The sequence below is a fragment of the Sander vitreus genome, chromosome 12, assembly GCF_031162955.1.
Source record: "Sander vitreus isolate 19-12246 chromosome 12, sanVit1, whole genome shotgun sequence".
Classification (NCBI taxonomy): domain Eukaryota; kingdom Metazoa; phylum Chordata; class Actinopteri; order Perciformes; family Percidae; genus Sander; species Sander vitreus.
Window position 1 is genome coordinate 6,354,793 of NC_135866.1, and position 21,515 is coordinate 6,376,307.

Here is a 21,515-nt window from a genome sequence, read left to right on the forward strand (position 1 = left end):
ACATTTAGATACAAAATAGGATGTAGGCTTTACAGGATGATTCTTTCCCTTTATTTAAGACACCGTTTTTAAAGAAGTAAAGGGGGCTCAGAATCAACAGCTACATAGAACTGGTTGTCTTCAGCATATCACACCAAGCACGAACTGCAAGCTTCCCAATTTGAGTCCGTCCAGGGACATTTGTTGCATGTCGATCCTGCATTTTCCTGTCAATTTTTTGTCGTCTATAATAAAAGCTTAAAATTCTTATAAAATACCTTAAACAATTAATATACATATGATGACCCTTTTGTGGTAGCAAATAAAGACTAAACAGAAGTGGACACAGGACAGAGCCTTCAGTTTAGTTCAATTTTATTAAATATCTTTAATGTGCATGTGTCATACCCCATGGTGTCAAAGACAGTGTCCCAACCTATTTATGAACATGCCCACAGCCTCGAATGTTGGTCTTATCGAGCCCAATAACTTTTCCACAGCACGAATAGACAGTATTGTTTATAGACACAAATTATCGAAAATTGTCAATAAACATGCACGCTAACGAGTGCTTTGCAATCAGTCTCACATGTGCTTTACTATTAGTCTCTATTTATTTCAGGAACCCAACTATACAGAAAAAACAGTGGCACCAAAAAATACGATGGAACAAAAGTTTTGTTCGACCACAGGGTGAAGCCTTTTCTTTCCAAACTTGAGAAAAGTGAACTCAATAAAAGCACAAGCTTTCATGGCAAACAGAAAGCTGTTATAGAGATTCATAGTCATCACACTTTACAGTTTTTTCTTTGCTTCAGCTGAAGTTCAGCACCCTTGAAAGGCATGGGTCCACCTGACAGAGAACAGCGATCAGAACTGAGCAGGCTTCCGCTCCGTTTCTTCGCACCGTGTCAAGCTCTGGCTTTTGTTGTGGCTGACAGCATTTCAGCATCATTTATCACATGACACTCAAGAAGTTTTCCAGAAGCTGGTTCAGAACAGGATCAGACACTGGGACGCTGTCTTCCTTATTTTTCTATTTTGTTATTTGTTATTATAGGTGGATGGTGATGACGTTGGTGATATACTTGATTAGTATAGTATTAGTATACTCACTTTTGGCTAGCTCCATGAGCTACCGGAGATCTAATTGTACCAATGTGTGAAGTTGTTTCAGATGGAACGGTAGATTGCGATCTGACTGTAAATAAACCGCTCCAGAGTAAGAGCAGAGACCGCCCTCTCTAGGCAATCTTGGCCCGCTTGTTTTGCCCTACATAGATTAGTGACTGCTGTGTTCACATATGCCCAAACAAACCAAACCAGGAGTTCAAACGCAGGTGTGAATACACTCTTAGTTAAGGCATCAACAGGGCGAAGATGGTTGGTGCAGTTCGATCCCCAGCTCCTCCTGTCCACAATGTCCCTGGGCAACTGTCACAGTTTGTGAACCGTTGGGTGTGTTATGAATATTTGACCAAAAGCTTTGTTTCACTTACAACAACAGACAAAAGACTCTTGTTTAGAATCACAAATGAATGAACCATGAACAAATTTGGAATAGTGTTTTGTCATTTTATAGGATTACCTGTATGAAGACTCAGTTGTGTTCAGGTGTGAAGGACATCGGAGCCTAAAATTAAGAAAGGCACAAAGTGAGTTATTTTAATAGAAATCAAGTCTAATGAACACAAGCCACAATTTCCAGCCCTCTGTTCTCTTGGTACAAAATAATTAAATTGTATTCAGTGGTGAAACCTCAACAAATAAACTTCACAACTGCTACTCTCTCACCTTTCTGTCTTCCTCGGGCAGGTTTGTTTCCACGTCCATTTCGACATCCAAGTCATCTGATGGAGAGAAGTGAAAGAGAGAAAAAACAATAACGAAAACTTGAATGAGGTGTCAGAAACATTAGCAGACAAAATTATTGAATATTTTCCAAACAGCTCGAAACAAAAATGAAATAAAAAAATATTTATATTTATTTAAAGTGTAACTCTCGCCAAAATGCAACCTACTGTCTTTTTGTGAATGTACCCGAATCAAACTTTCGTTTAAAAGCATAATTAGGACGGAAGCACCACTTTTAAGATTGACTGTATTTTTGTTTTCGGTCAAATGGCCTTTTGAATGGGAGCGCTAGGGGCACTACTATGATTGCATCAAAATTGCTATTTTTAAAACACTAAGAAGGCTCAACACAACATGAAACTTTGCTTGAAGTATCACCAGGGGCTCTACACATGAACTCGAGCATTGAGAACATTGTTTTGAACAACTCACTTTAGCAGTTGGTTTTTCCGCTCACCGCCATCTTGCCAGTCAAAAAGTGTTGATCTCCAAATGGAACATAACAGGGAGGAGAGTAAAGATGGAAAGCTCCTAAAGCTTAGTTCCATATAAATGCACGGGTAATTTGTTGTTTTGTCATTAGTGAAAAACAACAATGACCATGTAGTTGAAAAAGGAGCATCATATAGGAATGACATTTCCTCCTATGGAGTCGGTTCATTCGCATTCGGAGATCAACACTTTTTGACTGGCAAGATGGTGGCAAGCGGAAAAACCAACTGCTAAAGTGAGTTGTTCAAAACCTTTTTTAGTAAACTCTGTGTACACAAACAATCTTCTCAATGCTCAAGTTCATGTGTAGAGCCCCTGGTGATACTTCGAGCCAAGTTTCATGTTGTGTCGAGCCTTCTTAGTGTTTTAAAAATAGCGATTTTGATGCAATCATAGTAGTGCCCCTAGCACTCCCATTCAAAAGGCCATTTGACCGAAAAAGAAAATACAGTCAATCTTAAAAGTGGCGCTTCCGTCCTAATTATGCTTTTAAACGAAAGTTTGACTCGGGTACATTCACAAAAAGACCCTAGGTTGCATTTTGGCGAGAGTTACGCTTTAATATTTATGCTGATTTTAAGGTCAGATCTTAACGTATAATAGTTTGATGAATGGGGGACATTCTTTCAATACTCACATTCTTGCTGATTCTCAGCTGTGATCAAGTTGTCAACGATCCTGTAGAGATGAACACAATCCCAAATGTTATGGATCCAGTTTAAAATGATTGTTTGTTCTTTGAGTTAGCCAGCTTCAAAGTCCTGACACGAGCCAACTGATCTAATGCTTTGGCTCATATCTTCTATGCAAAAACTACAACTGACTGCCAACATTCATGTTCTGAGCCTGCATCAGAGGAAATAAGTCATTAGTCTAAATCCAAAAACATCACAGGAAACAAACTAACTTTTTCACTCTACTGTAAAATCCCACGTCTGTTCAAAAGTTGCAACTGGATGTAAAATGTTGCTTGGCTTTGCTTGTCAGCTTGCATTTTGTTGTTTGTGGAAGAATGAAAGAAAAGAAACACAAGATGAAGAAAAGGAGAAACTGCACTCAATGGGTAAAATTACTCATTTGTTGTGGTAGAAGGTAGAACTGGAGGTTCCCCAATGTTAGTAACACAATAACCTCCCTGTGTTTATTACAATATTGCTGAACCAGCATGGATGGAGTCGGCCCTGTTACTGACCCCAGAGTCTCCAGTCTACAGTGTGGACTTGCCACAAGATCAGAGAGCAGCTTCACGTGTAAATCCTGCAGTGTGTTGTTACTCAGGTCCAGCTCTCTCAGATGGAAGGGGTTGGACTTCAGAGCTGAGGCCAGAGAAGCACAGCTGATCTCTGACAAACTGCATGACCTCAATCTGAATAAAGAATAAATTATGTTCAGGTTTTAAATATGTAGCTCAACACTACTATATTATGTTCTAATCAATTAGCTTTTCCCTAAAATGAGTAGAGACTTTGTCATTGTGTTATTGTGGATCATCATAACACTTCGAAATTTGAAAATTAACAGAAACCAAAAAAATATTTCCTCAGAAAGAAAACTTTATCACTTCACAAATGTTGGTTCAGATGATCTTCTGTATACAAATGTGACAATTTACCAATAATTATAAACATTTATTAACTTTAACAACCGTGGCCATTTTCTACAATTTCTTTAAGAAACACAATTCTTTTGTCACTGCTTTTGTGACAAAAGGAAACTTATGGATATAAGTTATGTTTGTACATAAATTATCTTCAACTGTTAATTAAACATATAATATCTATAACAGCAATAGTCAGTGAACTGACCTCAGAGTCTTTAGTGAACAGTCTGGACTCTCCAGAAAATCACACAGCAGCTTCACTCCTGAATCCAGCAGCTCGTAGTTTTCACTCAGGTCCAGCTCACTCAGATGGAAGGGGTTGACCTTCAGCGCTGAGGCCAGAGAAGCACAGCTGATCTCTGTCAAACAGCAGTTTCTCAATCTGAAAAAAGAATATATGATGTAACTTTAGAAGAGAATATTCCTATCTGAAATTCATTCAATGTTTAATAATATTTTCAGAGCTGAAGGTTTAGAATGTAGGCTACAAGTTTAGAATATGGACACTTCCAACACCTGAACCCAACTGCAGGTTAACAACTGTAAAATATTAAACAGTGAAATAGAGCTCCTATAATATTAATGACAACCTTCTGCTACTTTTATAATGACGTAGTGAGCGCTGAACCCACATGTCAAGCAAAAGGGGAAGAGAAACCAATCAGACTGCCCTGACGGCACCGTCGGAGGCGCGACATTTCCTTGCAGGAAATACTTTACCTATGCTTCCACCTATGTATTTTTTATGATTATTCGTTTTATAAAAAACATGTAAGATGAAAATCGAAGAATCGTAAGTAAGTAAGAGACTGCCTGAGTACAGACTTTAGCATTAAGATACTGGATCAGTATAATAGCCTTATGTCTGCAGTTTAGTTTTACCACAACTTTCACTTCACTATAATCTCAGCACAGAAGTAAAACAGTGTCTGACCTCAGAGTCTCCAGTCTGCAGTGTGGACTCTCTAGATAATTACACAGCAACTTCACTCCTGAATCCAGCAAAAAGTTGTTGTCACTCAGGTCCAGCTCTCTCAAATAGGAGGGGTTTGACTTCAGAGACGAGGCCAGAGAAGCACAGCTGATCTCTGACAAACTGCAGAAACTCAATCTGAATAAAGAATAAATTATATAGAAAAAAATCAATTCATAATTCAAACTCAAAGTGTCTGCAGCCTGTTTTTATCTGCTGTCTTCCGATCTTCAACAAACTCATACATATCGCTCACACATGACAGCTTCATTACTAGTGACATCATGTTCACTGACTGATGGACCACAATGTGGGTATGTGGAAGCGGAAAAACTGTCAGACCTTTACTTTATCTACTTTCCGTTCCTCTAATTGTTCAGCCTTTTGGAAAGACAAAACATTTCTGAAAAAAATGATATTTCTTTGTGCTCAGGCAAATCCTGAAAATGTTTGAACCAAGTATGTAAAACCTCAGTCAAGGATTTGAAATTGACCTCAGAGTCTCCAGCCTACAGTTTGGACTCTCCAGTCCAGAAGACAGATTCACTACTGAATCATCCAGGTAGTTGTTGTCACTCAGATCCAGCAGCCTCAGATGGGAGGGTTCGGACTTTAGCGCAGAGGCCACAATTTCACAGTGAGGCTCTGAGAGTAGACAGTCAGTAAGTCTGTAATTACATATAAATTAAAAAATATGTAACTATGAAAGAGGACACTTTATATTTACTTAATGCATTTGATGATAAAACAGTTTTGAGAAATATTTGCTCTTCACATCACTGGTTCTGCTGTTCTGTTGTTGTGTTTGGAAGTGGAAGAACATTTTAAGAGTAATGAAAACTACTAATCTACACTGATTTATACAGTTAATCACATCTGGACTTACAGAGCCTTTCTGCAGTTCCTCACAGCTGGAATCAGTCTACGTCGTCCCTCCTCTGATGTGTTGTACTTCTGCAGGTCCAACTCATCCAGAACCTCCTCTGATATCTGCAGCATGTAGGCCAGAGCTGAGCACTGAATCTCAGAGAGTTCCTTCTCTGATCTGTTCTCTGACTTCAGGAACTCTTGGATCTCATGATGGACTGAGTGGTCATTCATCTCCGTCAGACAGTGAAAGACGTTGATGCTTCTGTCAGGAGAGATCTCTTCAGTGTTCATCTCCTTCAGGTTGTTGATGGTTCTCTGGATGATTTCTGGACTGTTGTCTGTCTGACCCAGCAGACCTCCTAAGAGTCTCTGGTTGGACTCCAGAGAGAGGCCATGAATGAAGCGGATAAACAGGTCCAGGTAGCCATTTCTACTGTAAAAGCATTTATGCATGGCTTTCTTCAGGAAGACATCCAGGGATGAATCAACACAGTCTGTCCGCAGGAAGTCCTCCAGCACATCTGTTTTCCTGTTGGTGTAACAGTGGAACAGGTAGACTGCGGCCAGAAACTCCTGAACGCTTAGATGAACGAAGCAGTAGACTGTTTTCTGAAAAATCACACTCTCTTTTTTGAAGATCTCTGTACAAACTCCTGAGAATACAGAGGCCTCTGTGACATCAAGACCACACCGATCCAGGTCTTCTTGGTAGAACATGATGTTTCCTTTCTCCAGCTGTTCAAATGCCAGTCTCCCCAGCTTCAGAAGAACTTCCCTGTCAGCCTCCGTCAGTTCCTGTGGACTCGTCTCATGTCCCTCATCATACTTGTGCTTCTTCCTCTTTGTCTGAACCAACAGGAAGTGTGAGTACATGTCAGTCAGGGTCTTGGGCAACTCTCCTCTCTGGTCTGCAGTCAACATGTGGTCCAGAACTGTAGCAGTGATCCAGCAGAAGACTGGGATCAGACACATGATGTGGAGGCTCCTGGATGTCTTGATGTGGGAGATGATTCTGCTGAACAGCTCTTCATCACTGACTCTCTTTCTGAAGTACTCCTCCTTCTGGGCATCAGTGAAGCCTCGTACTTCTGTTACCCTGTCAACAAATGCAGGAGGGATCTGATTGGCTGCTGCCGGTCTGGAAGTTATCCAGATGAGAGCCGAGGGAAGCAGCTTCCCCTCGATGAGGTTTGTCAACAGAACATTGACTGATGACTTCTGTTTAACATCAGACATGACCTCATTGTTGAGGAAATCCAGTGAAAGTCTGCTTTCATCCAGGCCGTCAAAGATGAACAGAACTTTAGAGCCAGCGAACTGCTCTGCGGTGACCTTCTGTAATGTTGGATGGAAAACATGAAGCAGCTCAAGAAGACTGTACTGCTCATCTCTGACCAAGTTCAGCTCTCTGAATGAAAGCGGAATCACCAGACTGACATCTTGGTTTTCCAAACCCTCTGCCCAGTCCAGAATGAACTTCTGCACTAAGAAGGTTTTTCCAACGCCAGCGATGCCACTCGTCAGGACGACTCTGATGTGTTTCTGTTGGTTAGGTAAGGCTTTACAGATGTCATGGTACTTGATTGTTGTGCTGTGAAGGGTCTTCTTCTTGGAAGCTGTCTCAAGCTGCCAAACCTCATGTTGGGTATTGACCTCTTCACTCTGTTCCTTTGTGATGTAGACCTCAGTGTAGATCCTGTTGAGGAGGGTTTCTCTTCCTGTGTCATCAGTTCCTTCAATCACATGTTCAAAACTCTTCCTCTGACTGATCTTATGTTCAACTACGACCTCTTGCAGACCACAATCTGCTGACAGGGACGACACAATGTGGCAGTAAAGAAAAACGTTCTGAGAATCTGTTGAATATTTTTTATGAATTTTCAGGATTCTTTTCATAAAACTCTAAAACTTAATGTCTGTGCTGAACAACATAACAAGAAGAATCTTGTTTAAGACATGAAGACATCAGCAGATACTGTAGATGTACACTCTTACTTGTTCTGGATCTTTTTCCACACTGGGGACAGGAGGAGTCTCCTGATGAAGCAGACTGGTCCCAGTATGAGGTGATGCACTGTGTGCAGAACAAGTGTCCACAGCTGGAAGAGATTGGATCCTTCAGAACGTCCTGACACAAAGCACAGTAGGATGGCTGCTCCTCTACCGAAACATGAGTCCTCTTCTTCTCTCTGTGAAGATGAACACATTCTTTATAACACATTACATTAGAGGTGACCAACCCACAGCCTACAAGTTGCTTGCAGCTCTTTTCCAAAAACAGAATTAAAGCTGCAAGCAGTGGCGCAAAAAGTGGGTATGCGCTATATGCAGCACATAGGGGCGCAGCACCATGGGGGGCAACAAAGCGATGGTTAAAAATAATAACATTTTATTATTATTATTTTGGTATTTTCTATGTGTAGCTGCAGTTGTGCGTTTCTAAATCATTTCTCCATTTCCTCAATGTTATTATATAACATTTTAGAGGACTAACAGGCTAGAGTAGGTGCCCTGTCTCATAAGATTCCATCATAGAATATTGAAATAGAAGAGGGAGCTGGGAGCGAGGAGCGGGGGACAGGGAGCGGGGTGGGCGCCGTGAGCGCCGAGCAAGCAGGTACAAGTAGTGAGTTGTCGTCTATGGAAAAAGATGTATAAAGCCAAACAGCTGTCGGGGGCACGTTAAATAAGTAGATGATGAAAGGCAACAGGTAGGATTTAAAGTGTGACGTCTGTGCTTGGAGGCTTGCAAATATTCATGTTAACAGACTAGCTAGCGTTTGCTAACACTGGGAATGTAGCAGCCAAATGGGGGTTTATGGCTAGCTTAGAATATGCAAAACCAAGGTTGCTGAGCTGAAAACTGGAATATATAAGGTAGCATGTACAATAAATGACAAGAATCTGGAAAATATAGCTAATGCAATAACTCTAGTTTACCATGGAATCGTGCATAGATTTGCCAAACTTGGAGGCTTGCAAATATTCATGTTAATAGACTGGCTAGTGTTTGTTAACTTAATGAAAACCAATGTTGTTGATAGCTACATTTAGATTTTGGTTAAACCCTATGGTACCAATCCCAAGCATGACATATCTCAATATTATTAATATGGAAAAACTAATGAAAAATCTATTACATAATGTTTGTTTGACAATATGTCTTAGTGGAGAAGAACACAGGCAAGGAGTGAATGAGACAGACATGAGGTCGGCAATGGCATCACATAGAGATGAGACAAGTGATGACATCAGGTAGGAGTTCTATTAGTTAGACCACACAAAACTAAATGTCCAGTATGGTTTGAAGTTCTGTTGACCAACCTCAAGTAGTTGCGCCCCTGGCTGCAAGCAGTGAGGTACGGGCCCTCGCACCTACCAGGCATGTCAGGGTTATTGGCAGGATGCTGGTCCACGCAAATGTGCATGTGTGACACAGTGGTTTGAGCCAAACTCAAACGACTCAAAGCATTTTGTGGAAAGAGTTAAAAGATGGTTCGAAAGGATCCAGCACCAGGCTGATGAAGCAAAAATGTTAGATGCAGATGTTCGTCCTTCAGACAGCATCTCAGTGGTCAGTGCCACACGTGGTTATAAGAAACCAAGTCATTAAAAAGGCAATGAAATCAGGATGGTGAAGCCCTTGCTACATGTTGCTGTGTTTCTCAGTGGTTGCTGCAATACAGTCAATAGTGTGGAATGGATAGAGGGATAGCCCCTACTAACATGCGTGCTATTATCATGAAGCTTCCTTTCAAGATAAGAGAGAGGTGTAGGGGAGTTGCTTGGGAAATACAGGAAAAGAATGACAGGAGAGCTAGATTTACAGATCTTGTCAACTTTGTAGACAAGCAGGCAAAAATTGCTTCTCACCCGTTGTTTGGAAACATCCAAGAGCCCAGTTCCTCAAAGCATCGTATCAAGTCAAGAGGGAACATTAGATGTTCAAAATTCAAGGAGAAGAACATTTTTGCTACAGGTGTTGAACCTGTTCAAAATCAAGTCAAAAGGGACAAGGGAAAAAATGGATCTCATACAAGCGGAAAGTAGTGTTCTTTTGGACACAAAGGGAATGCACTTGAGTTCTGCAAGCTTATGAAACAGAAGTCTCACAAAGAAAAGCTGGTTTTTATTTTTTAAGATGAATTTTTTATTATTTTTATATTTTTTTAACATACAACATACAGAACAAACAAATACAATTGAACAAGAACTAAAACCCTCTCCCACCCCCCACCCTCTGTGGTCTCGAGGAAAACAAAACAAACCAATAAACAAGAAAACAAAAATAACACCTTGCCTAGTCGCTCTCCTCTAATTCTTGTGGTGTTGAGGTCATTAGGTCTAATATTTGTGCTGCTGCGTTTTTCCATAGGTCTATAGTCGATGACTTGGCTTTGTTAATCCTTGCTGTAGAGAGCTCAAGCATAACTATTGGCGTTTTTCCATTACATGGTACCTGCTCGACTCGCCTCGACTACTCACCTCGACTCGACACACTGTGCGTCCGTTTTCCATTGCAGATTTTAGTACCGCCTCAGCGTGGCTGGTCATCTTATATGCCGGCTCGACGCAAACACCAGCGCACAAGTATAAACATCAGGCCGCTTGAGCTTGTTTTACAGTTCTGTGGAGGCTCCACGCAGAGCTTTCGCCGTAGCCTATGTAAAAGTGGCCTGATGTTTATACTTGTGCGCTGGTGTGTGCGTCGAGCCAGCATGTGTGTGTGTGTGCGTAGGCTACGGCGAAAGGTCTGCCTGGAGCCTCCGCAGAACTGTAAAACAAGCGGCGCCGCAGTAAACTGCCGTGACCTAACGCGACACACACACACACACAGAACGTGGAAGGTGTGTTGTTGTTGCCACAGCCAGAAGACACATTTAGTTTCAAATGAAGCTGGAGGCAGCAAAAAAAATAAAAAATAACCGCTGGTTAAACTGTTTAAAAATAGCGGGTTTGTTCAGGACACCCGTCTGTCGCTTTCACGTCACCTTTTGGTATCGGCTCAGCTCGCTTGGAACCTCGACTGAGGTGGTACTAAAAAAAGTACCTGTTAGCAGGTACCAGGTACTTTTTTTCGTAATAGAAAACCAAAAAAGGCGAGTAGAGTCGAGGCGTGTCGAGCAGGTACCATGTAATGGAAAAGCGCCATATGTCTAGGAAGTACGCCAACCACTGTTTTATACAAAGCAAGTGGAGGGGAGCCAGAGTTGAGCTATCATTTTCTTGGTTGCGGTTGAGCCGGCTAGCCAAATTTTCTTCTGTCTCCCAAGCGGGTGTAATTTAGAGTCGTCATTAAGTAACAAAACAAATCGGGTCAGTAGGAATTCAACATCCTATCACATCAGATATTATTGATGTTGTTTTATTCCAAAACTCATGCACCTGTTCACACTCCCAGACCATGTGCAGGAAGGTTCGTTCAGGTTGACAGAACGTGCAGTAGGGAGTAGGAATGACTTTAGAGACGTATCTCTTCTGAGGAGTCCAATATGTCCTATGGCATATGTTTAAGTGGATATACTGGTGATTTGGGTTCTTGGAGCAGTGGAAAATGTCCCAAACTGTCTCCCAATTAATTACGTTCCCCTCAGGGCTCAGCTCTCGCTCCATTTCTTTACTATTGGGAGTTCTCCTACGGATACTTGCATCAGTTTAGCATAAATCTTGGACACTAATCCTCCCACAGGAAAATCAACAAACCATTTAATGATTGAGTGCGCCTCAAGACTGTTCCCCTATGGCACTCCATAACATTTTAGGGCTGACCTTAAGCGAAGATAAAATAAGAACGATGTCCTAGGGACCTCAAAGCTAGCTTGCAGGAATTCAAAACTTAACATACCTTTCTCATTGAATAGCTGGTCTAAAGTATAAATACCTCTGTCATTCCACTGGTTACAAGTAAAGGGTTTGCTACCAGACATTAGGTGTGCATTGTGCCATATTGGCGTATTCAAATGCCACTTATTGGTGTATCGTAGGTGCTCCTCCACCTGTTTAAAGTTGGTCAGTGTGTAGGTGATAATAGGGCCATAGGCTAGCATACAATTTTTTGGGCACACACCTACAAAAGCAAGGTCTTGCAGTCTTAGACTTCCAGTGAGGTTTTGCTCTATTTCTCTCCATGGAACTGTAGATGAGGGGTCCATCAACACTCTGAGGGCCCGTAGCTGAAAGGCTCTGTGGTACACTTTAAGGTTAGGGAGGGCCAGTCCTCCCGTGTTTGTGGTACGTTGCAGAGTCCTCAAGATCAGAGATGTACAGCAAAATATAATCTGCAAATAACGATATTGAGCTGTTATTGGATTTAATCTGGACATTACATATTTTATTTTGCCTTATGGCTTGGGCTAACGGTTCAAGAGAGATTGCAAATAGCATGGGAGAGAGCGGGCATCCCTGTCGCGAGCCCCGTTCAATGGGAAATGGCTGTAAATGCAGGCCATTGGTTGAGACTATGACTGTGGGATTCGCATATAAACCAAACCAAGCCCCTCCACATTACTTGCCACAAGTAGTTCCACTCTAGGCGGTCAAAAGCCTTTTCCGCGCCCAGTGATAAAATTGCTGCCGTTGTTGGAAGGTTTTTGGCTTCTTCTATTACATGGAATAATCTGCGTATATTGTCTGCAGCGTGACGCTTTGGTATAAACCCTGATTGGTCGGGGTGGACTAGCTTCTCAATAAAGCGTTCTAGGCATAGTGCCAAGAATTTGGAATAGAGCTTAATATCAGTCCCAATGAGGTTGATGGGCCTGTAGTTTGAGCACTCCGTAGGATCTTTGCCCTTGTTGTGTCTGACAAAAATTAGTGCAGTGTTGGTTTGTTGATGAAAAGTGCCCCTCTCTATGGCCGAGGTTAAAATTTGTAAAATGATGATAGGTCCTAGTATGTCAAAGTACTGTAGTAAAAGTTCTGATGGAATTCCATCCAACCCCTGTGTTTTCCCTTTCTTAGCTGTTTTTAACGCTGATTTAAGTTCCTCTAACGTTATAGGTTGACCCAGTTCTTCTGCCTCCTCTGGGTCAAGAAGAGGCAGGTTTAGCTCTTTCAGGAACTTTTGGCACTGTGTCAGATCTGGATTGCAGGAGGATTCATACAACTTTGAATAAAAAGGATTGGAAAGTGGCGGTGATATCTTTAGGATTCGTTGAGATACCTTGGTCCGTGTGGAAGCTGTTGATAGCAGCTCTGGACTCGCTAGTTTTTAATTTTAGAGCCAGCAATTTGCTTGGTTTGCAACCATTAAAATAGTACTTTTGCCTCACTCTGTGCATTATGAATTCAGCTCTCCTTAGCAAATAATTTAGCTCTGCTCGATTTGTGACTAGAAGAGTATGTGTAGATTTAGAAAAACACGTCTTTAGAGACTGTTCTAACGATTTACAACATTCTTCCAACTCCGCAATCCTTGCCTCTCTCTTTTTCTTCAAATTGACCACAAAGGAAGATGTGAAATCTCTAATAAATCCTTTAGTGGCTTGCCAAATGTATGCCGGGTCCAAAACTGAGTTAGTATTGATTGATATAAACTTTCTAGATTAGACTTCTAGATTTTTCTCCTAACATATCACAATGGAATGTGATTATCAGTGCATTGTGATCAGACAGGATTGCTGGTTCTATTGCTATCGTGTGGAACATTGCCTTAAGCTCACTGGAGCACAACACATAATCAATGCGGGAGTGGGTGAGGTGTGGAAAAGAAGGTGTAATCCTTGCTGGTAGGGTTGTGCATCCTCCATACATCTGTAAGATGGTGGGATTCCACAACTGCTTTAAACATGTCCGATATGTGTTTTTGGGCTTTCATGTGGTTGACCCCTGATCTATCTTGATTTAAATCTAGTCCTGCATTCATGTCTCCCCCTATAATTAGTGAATAGTCACTGAGAGAAAGCAATTCATTGGTTAGGTGCAGGAAAAAACTTTCATCATATGTAGCCGGTGCGTATACCGAAACGAAGGCTATTTTCCTAATCTTTATCGTAGTACATATATATGATATCCTGCCTGATAGGTATCTATGGTGAGTGCGCATTTTCGTGATAGCAACACAATGGAGCCCTTGGTTTTGGCGTCATCACTAGATGAAGCAGCAACTTTGAAGTATTGATTTTGTAGACGATTTACATCTCTTTTATGTAAATGTGACTCTTGAATAAGCGCCACGTCTATGTTCTTCCTTCTTAAATAGTCCAGGAATGTAGCTCGTTTGATCGGTCCGTTTAGCCCCCTGATGTTAACTGAAAGGATTGAAAGTTCAGCCATCTTCAAAATGTACACGTATACATGTCTCGAGTACCCTTCAGTCCCCCTTCCCTCTCTGTAAGATACGTGGCCGCATCAAACGCAGCTCGCATAAAAACTCCAGCTCAAAACTGCCCCTCCTGTCTAAAGTCACAGGTTAACTGAAACAGGTCTAGTGCTTTCCTATGTTAAACATGAACAATTTTACAAAAAACCTTAAAACTAAGTCCCAACCATCTATTAAGTTCTGAAATAAGCTGTGTGAGAAACAAACCAGCCATGTAAGAGTAGTAAATATAGATTATAAGATAAGTGTTCATCATGTTCTTTCAGTCTAATCAAATATTTCTTTATAGCTTGGCTCCCAAACTCACATATTATGTTCCAACCAACTATTAGTTTCTGAAATAGGTAAATATGTAAAGTGAGCAGTCCGTGTCCATCATAGCTGGACTTTATAAAGTCTAAGGGCTTGTGCTTCGGATGCTTGTCACAAGGACGCTCGAGCAAAGGTTGTCCGCAGAAGCTTACCTGTCAAATATGCTCGCTAAAGCACCCCGCTATCCTGCACATAACCAACAAGAAAGTCACCCACACGGCTGGTGAAAGCGAAAACAGCAAGATATCAGATGAAAACTTGTCTTTCAATTGTTCCAGTTAAAGTAAAGTCTGTGAAGGGGAACCGAACAGTTGAGACATATGCGTTCTTGGATCCTGGCAGTGAGGCTACATTATGTACAGAAGAACTAATGCAGGACCTAAAAGTAACAGGAAGAAAAGCTAACATCTTACTCAGCACTATGGGACGAAAAGGGCCAGTTCATACTGATGTTGTGATAGGACCGGAAGTCAGTGACTTGGATATAGAGCATGTTCTTGAAGCTTCCACAAGTTTTCTCACAAAAGGAAAAACAGGTAAAACTGGAAAACATTCCACAGCAAACAGATGTGGTAGGTTTGCAGCCAAGTGTGAAGCAGCTGGTCTCAGGCCAGCATTCTCAGCAGGAAACCGTTCAAGTATCTCTGTGGCCTTTTTAGCGACTGAGGAAACAATGGAGTGGGAGATTGGCCGGGGAATCGGAGCAGTGGAGGCGGTATTTCACTCGCTTTACCGCACCATTGTGAGGAAAAGATAGCTGAGCCGGATGGCAAAGCTCTTGATCTAGTGGTCAATTTTTACTCCCACCCGCACCTATTGTCAGGAAGGCTGGGTCATGACCGAAAAAAGTAGGTCTCGAGTACAAGTGACCAAAATGGGTTTTCTTAAGAGAGTGGCTGGCAACTCCCTTAGAGATAGGGTGAGACGCTCAGTCATCCGTGAGTAACTCGGAATAGAGACGCTGCTCTTTTGTGTCAAAAGGAGCCAGCTGAGGTGGTTCAGGCATACAGTAAGGATGCCCCCCTGGCAGGTACGTCCAGCTAGGAGGAGGCCTCGGGGAAGACCCAGGACTATGTGGAGAGATTATATCTCCACCCTGGACTGGGAATGCTTCGGGAGGCCCCAGTCAGAGCTGGTTAATGTGGCTCGGAAAAGGGAATTTTGGGGTCCCCTGCTGGAGCTGCTGCTGCCCCCGCGACCCGACCCCGGGTAAGCGGATGACGATGAATGGATGGACTGTGTTTTTTTTACTGTACTCTGCTGCACTTGTGTAATTATAAACGAACAGTATAGATTATTAGACAACATTGAAACTAAATCATCTTCAGGTCAGTCAACAGTAGAAACTGTCTCTTACTTTGCGTGTGAGGGTCCACGTTCATTACTGAAGTTTAAGATTTTGCCCTTGGACCAGTCACTCTTCACAGACAGACAGCTGGGTGCTGGAGACTCTGATCTCTGTCTGTGGAAACAAGAGGTAACATTAAAATGTCACATGAACATGATTTGATAAAAAACACCAAATAGTTGTGTTCATTTCTCCATCTGCATGTATTTGGACTTGTGTTTAACTTGCTGTTTTTGAGTCATGCTTATGAGTTTCTGTCTGTTCTGCGCCAGCCAGCGTTACAATTTATATGTGAGAGTTTCTACATTTACATGTTTGAGTTTGATTTACTGAACCTGACACAAAGTCCTACATGTGGAGTGTGAGAAGGATTTAAATATAGATATTTTACTATCACGGATGATCCCAATGAGCTCAGCAAGAGTTCAATTAAACTGAAGGCTGCCTGATATTGGCTAATTTGCTGTTTCTTTACTGTACTTTACTGTGTTTCTTTACTGTACGCTACTGCACTCATGTAATTATAAACAGGTCAGTTTACAGTAGAAACTGTCTCTTACTTTGCGTGTGAGGGTCCAGGTTCATTACTGAAGTTTAAGATTTTGCCCTTGGACCAGTCACTCTTCACAGACAGACAGCTGGGTGCTGGAGACTCTGATCTCTGTCTGTGGAAACAAGAGGTAACATTAAAATGTCACATGAACATGATTTGATAAAAAAACACCAAATAGTTGTGTTCATTTCTCCATCTGCATGTATTTGGACTTGTGTTTAACTTGCTGTTTTTGAGTCATGCTTATGAGTTTCTGTCTGTTCTGCGCCAGCCAGCGTTACAATTTATATGTGAGAGTTTCTACATTTACATGTTTGAGTTTGATTTACTGAACCTGACACAAAGTCCTACATGTGGAGTGTGAGAAGGATTTAAATATAGATATTTTACTATCACGGATGATCCCAATGAGCTCAGCAAGAGTTCAATTAAACTGAAGGCTGCCTGATATTGGCTAATTTACTGTTTCTTTACTGTACTTTACTGTGTTTCTTTACTGTACGCTACTGCACTCATGTAATTATAAACAGGTCAGTTTACAGTAGAAACTGTCACTTACTTTGTGTGTGAGGGTCCAGGTTCATTACTGAAGTTTAAGATTTTGCCCTTGGACCAGTCACTCTTCACAGACAAACAGCTGGGTGCTGGAGACTCTGATCTCTGTCTGTGGAAACAAGAGGTAACATTAAAATGTCACATGAACATGATTTGATAAAAAACACCAAATAGTTGTGTTCATTTCTCCATCTGCATGTATTTGGACTTGTGTTTAACTTGCTGTTTTTGAGTCATGCTTATGAGTTTCTGTCTGTTCTGCGCCAGCCAGCGTTACAATTTATATGTGAGAGTTTCTACATTTACATGTTTGAGTTTGATTTACTGAACCTGACACAAAGTCCTACATGTGGAGTGTGAGAAGGATTTAAATATAGATATTTTACTATCACGGATGATCCCAATGAGCTCAGCAAGAGTTCAATTAAACTGAAGGCTGCCTGATATTGGCTAATTTGCTGTTTCTTTACTGTACTTTACTGTGTTTCTTTACTGTACGCTACTGCACTCATGTAATTATAAACAGGTCAGTTTACAGTAGAAACTGTCTCTTACTTTGCGTGTGAGGGTCCAGGTTCATTACTGAAGTTTAAGATTTTGCCCTTGGACCAGTCACTCTTCACAGACAGACAGCTGGGTGCTGGAGACTCTGATCTCTGTCTGTGGAAACAAGAGGTAACATTAAAATGTCACATGAACATGATTTGATAAAAAAACACCAAATAGTTGTGTTCATTTCTCCATCTGCATGTATTTGGACTTGTGTTTAACTTGCTGTTTTTGAGTCATGCTTATGAGCTTTCTGTCTGTTCTGCGCCAGCCAGCGTTACAATTTATATGTGAGAGTTTCTACATTTACATGTTTGAGTTTGATTTACTGAACCTGACACAAAGTCCTACATGTGGAGTGTGAGAAGGATTTAAATATAGATATTTTACTATCACGGATGATCCCAATGAGCTCAGCAAGAGTTCAATTAAACTGAAGGCTGCCTGATATTGGCTAATTTGCTGTTTCTTTACTGTACTTTACTGTGTTTCTTTACTGTACGCTACTGCACTCATGTAATTATAAACAGGTCAGTTTACAGTAGAAACTGTCTCTTACTTTGCGTGTGAGGGTCCAGGTTCATTACTGAAGTTTAAGATTTTGCCCTTGGACCAGTCACTCTTCACAGACAGACAGCTGGGTGCTGGAGACTCTGATCTCTGTCTGTGGAAACAAGAGGTAACATTAAAAGCAGAAGTTTGACTTGGCAGGTAGCCTAGCTTCTGAATTTCACCACTGGATCAATAAAGTCTCATCTTTATGCACTTTAATACATCACAGATTATTCATAATATTTTGTATAATTAATATGAATATGCAAAGTAACTAAAGCTATAAAAATAGAGAAGTAAAGCGTACAATAGGCAAGTAAGAGAAAATAAAAATACTCAATTAAAAGTACCTTACAGAAAGTTGTATTGAAGTACGGCATATTTACTTTCTATGGCTGATAAAATGCAATGATATTTACGTGTAGCAAGCCTAAACATTAATTCCCGACATGTTTATATCTGTCAGCGGACAACATCTGTGTCCCAACAGGTGACAGTAAGTCAGCGCGTCATACGTCATACCGTCTCTGGTTCTGGCTCTGACCACGGGAACAGTGACGGGTCAGCTCGCTTCAACGTAGCGTAATAACTCCTGGAAATAATGTCCATCTCGCAAATGTATCTGTCTCTGCAGTCATCTCAACCATCGAATACAGCAACAGGAAGTAATACTGGCGGCTTTTTTTTCATGTGAAGAAATGTTACGCGGTGTTGGTGAATTCTTGAAAAAAGAAAAAAAACACCAAAATGTTGCGTTAAAATGCGTTGTAACTCGAGTTACTGAGATTGTAACGGGTATAATATTACCGAAATTGAATTAGTAATGCGTTATATTACTGTTACAGTAAAAAGGAATACATTACTGTATTGCATTACTTTTGTAACGCGTTACTCCCAACACTGTTCTTAACTTGCTGTTTTTGAGTCGTGCTTATGAGTTTCTATCTGTTCTGCGCCAGCCAGCGTTACAATTTATATGTGAGTCACGAGTTTCTACATTTACATGTTCTTGCACTGGTGAAAATTACAAATGGCTTTATAATTGCTTCAGACAAAGGACTTGTCTCTCTTCTTGTTTTATTAGATCTTAGTGCTGCATTTGACACTATTGACAATAACATCCTATTACAGAGACTGGAACATTTAACTGGTATTGCAGGAACTGCACTAAGCTGGTTTAAATCCTATTTATTTATGTCGATCTCAGTTTGTTCATGTTAACGATGAATCCTCCATGCACGCTAAAGTTAGCCATGGAGTTCCACAAGGCTCTGTGCTTGGACCAATTCTATTCACCTTATACTGTATATGCCTCCTCTACGCAATATTATTAGGAAACACTATAAACTTTCACTGCTATGCAGATTATACCTATTTATATCTATAGCTCAAGCTAGTTGAAACCAATCAGTTAGTTAAACTTCAAGCATTAAGGACATACAATTATGGATGACATACAATTTCATGATGCTAAACTCAGACAAAACTGAAGTTATTGTACATGGCCCCAGATTAGGGCTGTCAAACAATTAATAATTTTTAATCGCGATTAATCGCTGAAGTTCTATAGTTAATCGCGATTAATCGCATGTTTTATCACAATTACAATTCTATTATTTTGCATTTCAGAACTGTTTTTAAGTACATAATAACAATGGAAGGCAATTCTTAGCAGTGTATCTCGATTGGGAATCAAATGAATGCAAAGAAAGTGACTTTATGAACTTGACTATTATTTATTTACTGTAAACAAATGTGTGAATCTGTCATTACTGCACAATTCCTACAAGTACCTAACCTAACTGAGATGTAACACTAACACTTTGCTTATACAGTACAAACAAAATGGTCCAAAAACCAGATGCCACAGCAGGACATTTAACCTTTACATTTTACAAGGATTGAGAACAATTGACTGAGATGTAACACTAACAACCACCGTTAAGGCAAACGAGTGCAAAGTCCAGCCAGAGTCAATATAGTGTTTAGTAACTCCTAAATAATGTTGATTACTCACTGACGTCCAGTGATCACCGGTTAATGAGACAGCGTTTGCACTTGGCAGCAGTTCCAGTTTAGCTGCTTTCTCCATGTCATACAGGCTGTGTATGGTGAAACTACTGTCCCCCTCGATGGCAATGTATAAGACGGGTCAGAACATGCCAACCGTAGCACTTCTTTAAGACCCGAGTCCTCTACGATGCTGACAAGTCTGCAATTAGTTGCCACCCATTTTGCAAGAGCTGTAGTAATTTTTTTGGATTTGGTTTCATCCACAGGTCGGCAAGTAGTACTCTCCAAAATACTGCTTTGCCTGAGCCCGCTAGCATCAAACTGCGTCACGTTAATATGCTTAGCTCGTAGGTGGTAGCTCAACCTTGACGCGCTTTGGTGATATTTTAATTCGGCTTTACACAACGTGCATATGTTTTAAAAGAAAAGCGCCATTCAGAAGTGTGTTGCTGCTGTCTTTCTCCATGCCAGCAGCCTGCCTGCATTCTGCAGCAGAAGATGTGTTATGAAGAAGTACGGCAGCACCAAAGGGTCTAAATAGTAGCCGTTAGGCACGACGCAAAGCTGAGTGAAGTGTAAAATAAATTAAATCGCATGCCGGCATGCGATTAAAAAAAATGAATCGCATTGCGTCGGCCCTTAATCGCATCGCGATTAACGCGTTAACACTGACAGCCCTACCCCAGATACATCCGAAGCTCATTATCTAAAGATATAGCTACTCTGGGAGAGGTTGCTCTGGCCCTCAGCACCATTGTGAGGAATCTCAGAGTTATCTTTGATCAGGATATATCCTTTAACACCCACATATAACAAAATGTAAAAACTTTTTTTTTCCTTCGATCTGTAAACTGTCCTCAGATAACTTCTGTTATGATTTGACACTATTAATACAATTTAATTGAATTGTCCTCTACCGCCTTTCTTTACTGTACTCCACTGCGCTTATGTAATTATAAAAGAACAGTGTAAATCAGACATTATAAACTGAGTCATCTTCAGTTTACAGTAGAAACACCCTCTTACTTTGTGTCTGATGGTACAGGTTGAATACTGAAGACTGGAGGTTCATCTTTAGACCAGTCACTTTTAATGGAGGGACAGCTGGAGACTGGAGACTTTGATCTGTCCTCCTCTTCTTCTAATTCACTCATCTTCTCAAGTCTAAGAGGTAAACCAGTAACCTTGGAGACACACACACACACACACACACACACACACACACACACACAGAATAACAAAGTATATTACAGTATATTTGTTAGTTTATTCAAAATATGTGCATTTTCTAGATATTAGATTTTTTCTTAATCTCATAATATTCTTTGCAAAGTTTTACATTTTAATAAATGTAAAATTGCCAACGTAAAACTTAACTTTATTGTTTTTAAGAAATGAATGCTGCTATATATTAAGACAATAACTTTGCTGTTTTTCTTCTCTTTTGCATTTCTGTATATTTTCTTATTTATCTGGTTAAAAAAAAAAATTCTTACTGTTTATTTGCATAATTAATTACTGATTGGAAGAAAAACATTTTTTAGC

General features: G+C 40.7%; 1 protein-coding gene across 7 annotated transcripts; it reads right to left on the reverse strand.

The window, feature by feature from the left end:
• Positions 1 to 352: 352 nt before the first annotated feature.
• LOC144526167 (NACHT, LRR and PYD domains-containing protein 12-like) lies at positions 353 to 21,188 on the reverse strand. 7 transcript variants are annotated; one of them, XM_078263413.1, is made up of 16 exons: positions 20,997 to 21,188; positions 17,965 to 18,069; positions 17,412 to 17,516; positions 16,861 to 16,965; positions 16,309 to 16,413; positions 15,758 to 15,862; positions 7,764 to 7,957; positions 5,785 to 7,573; positions 5,393 to 5,566; positions 4,860 to 5,036; positions 4,131 to 4,307; positions 3,518 to 3,691; positions 2,963 to 3,003; positions 1,774 to 1,829; positions 1,568 to 1,612; positions 353 to 1,473 (listed from the first exon to the last, which is right to left on the reverse strand). In XM_078263413.1, the coding sequence occupies exons 1-15, from the start codon at positions 21,122 to 21,124 to the stop codon at positions 1,580 to 1,582; spliced, it is 3,468 nt and encodes a 1,155-aa protein (XP_078119539.1). In that variant the 5' UTR covers positions 21,125 to 21,188; the 3' UTR covers positions 353 to 1,473; positions 1,568 to 1,579. The 7 variants fall into 7 exon arrangements, with proteins under 7 accessions (XP_078119539.1, XP_078119538.1, XP_078119544.1 ...); XM_078263412.1 differs by having other exon boundaries at positions 353 to 1,413; positions 5,785 to 7,576; XM_078263418.1 differs by having other exon boundaries at positions 5,785 to 7,576; positions 20,997 to 21,187.
• Between the last annotated feature and the right edge of the window lie 327 nt (positions 21,189 to 21,515).

Excerpts from the sequence above, each read along its gene's own strand:
- LOC144526167 (XM_078263412.1), bottom strand. The coding sequence starts at position 21,124 with ATGAGTGAATTAGAAGAAGAGGAGGACAGATCAAAGTCTCCAGTCTCC. Across the intron at positions 16,414-16,860 it reads CCTGGACCCTCACACACAAA|ACAGAGATCAGAGTCTCCAG; the intron begins GTAAGTGACAGT and ends TTGTTTCCACAG. Across the intron at positions 15,863-16,308 it reads CCTGGACCCTCACACGCAAA|ACAGAGATCAGAGTCTCCAG; the intron begins GTAAGAGACAGT and ends TTGTTTCCACAG.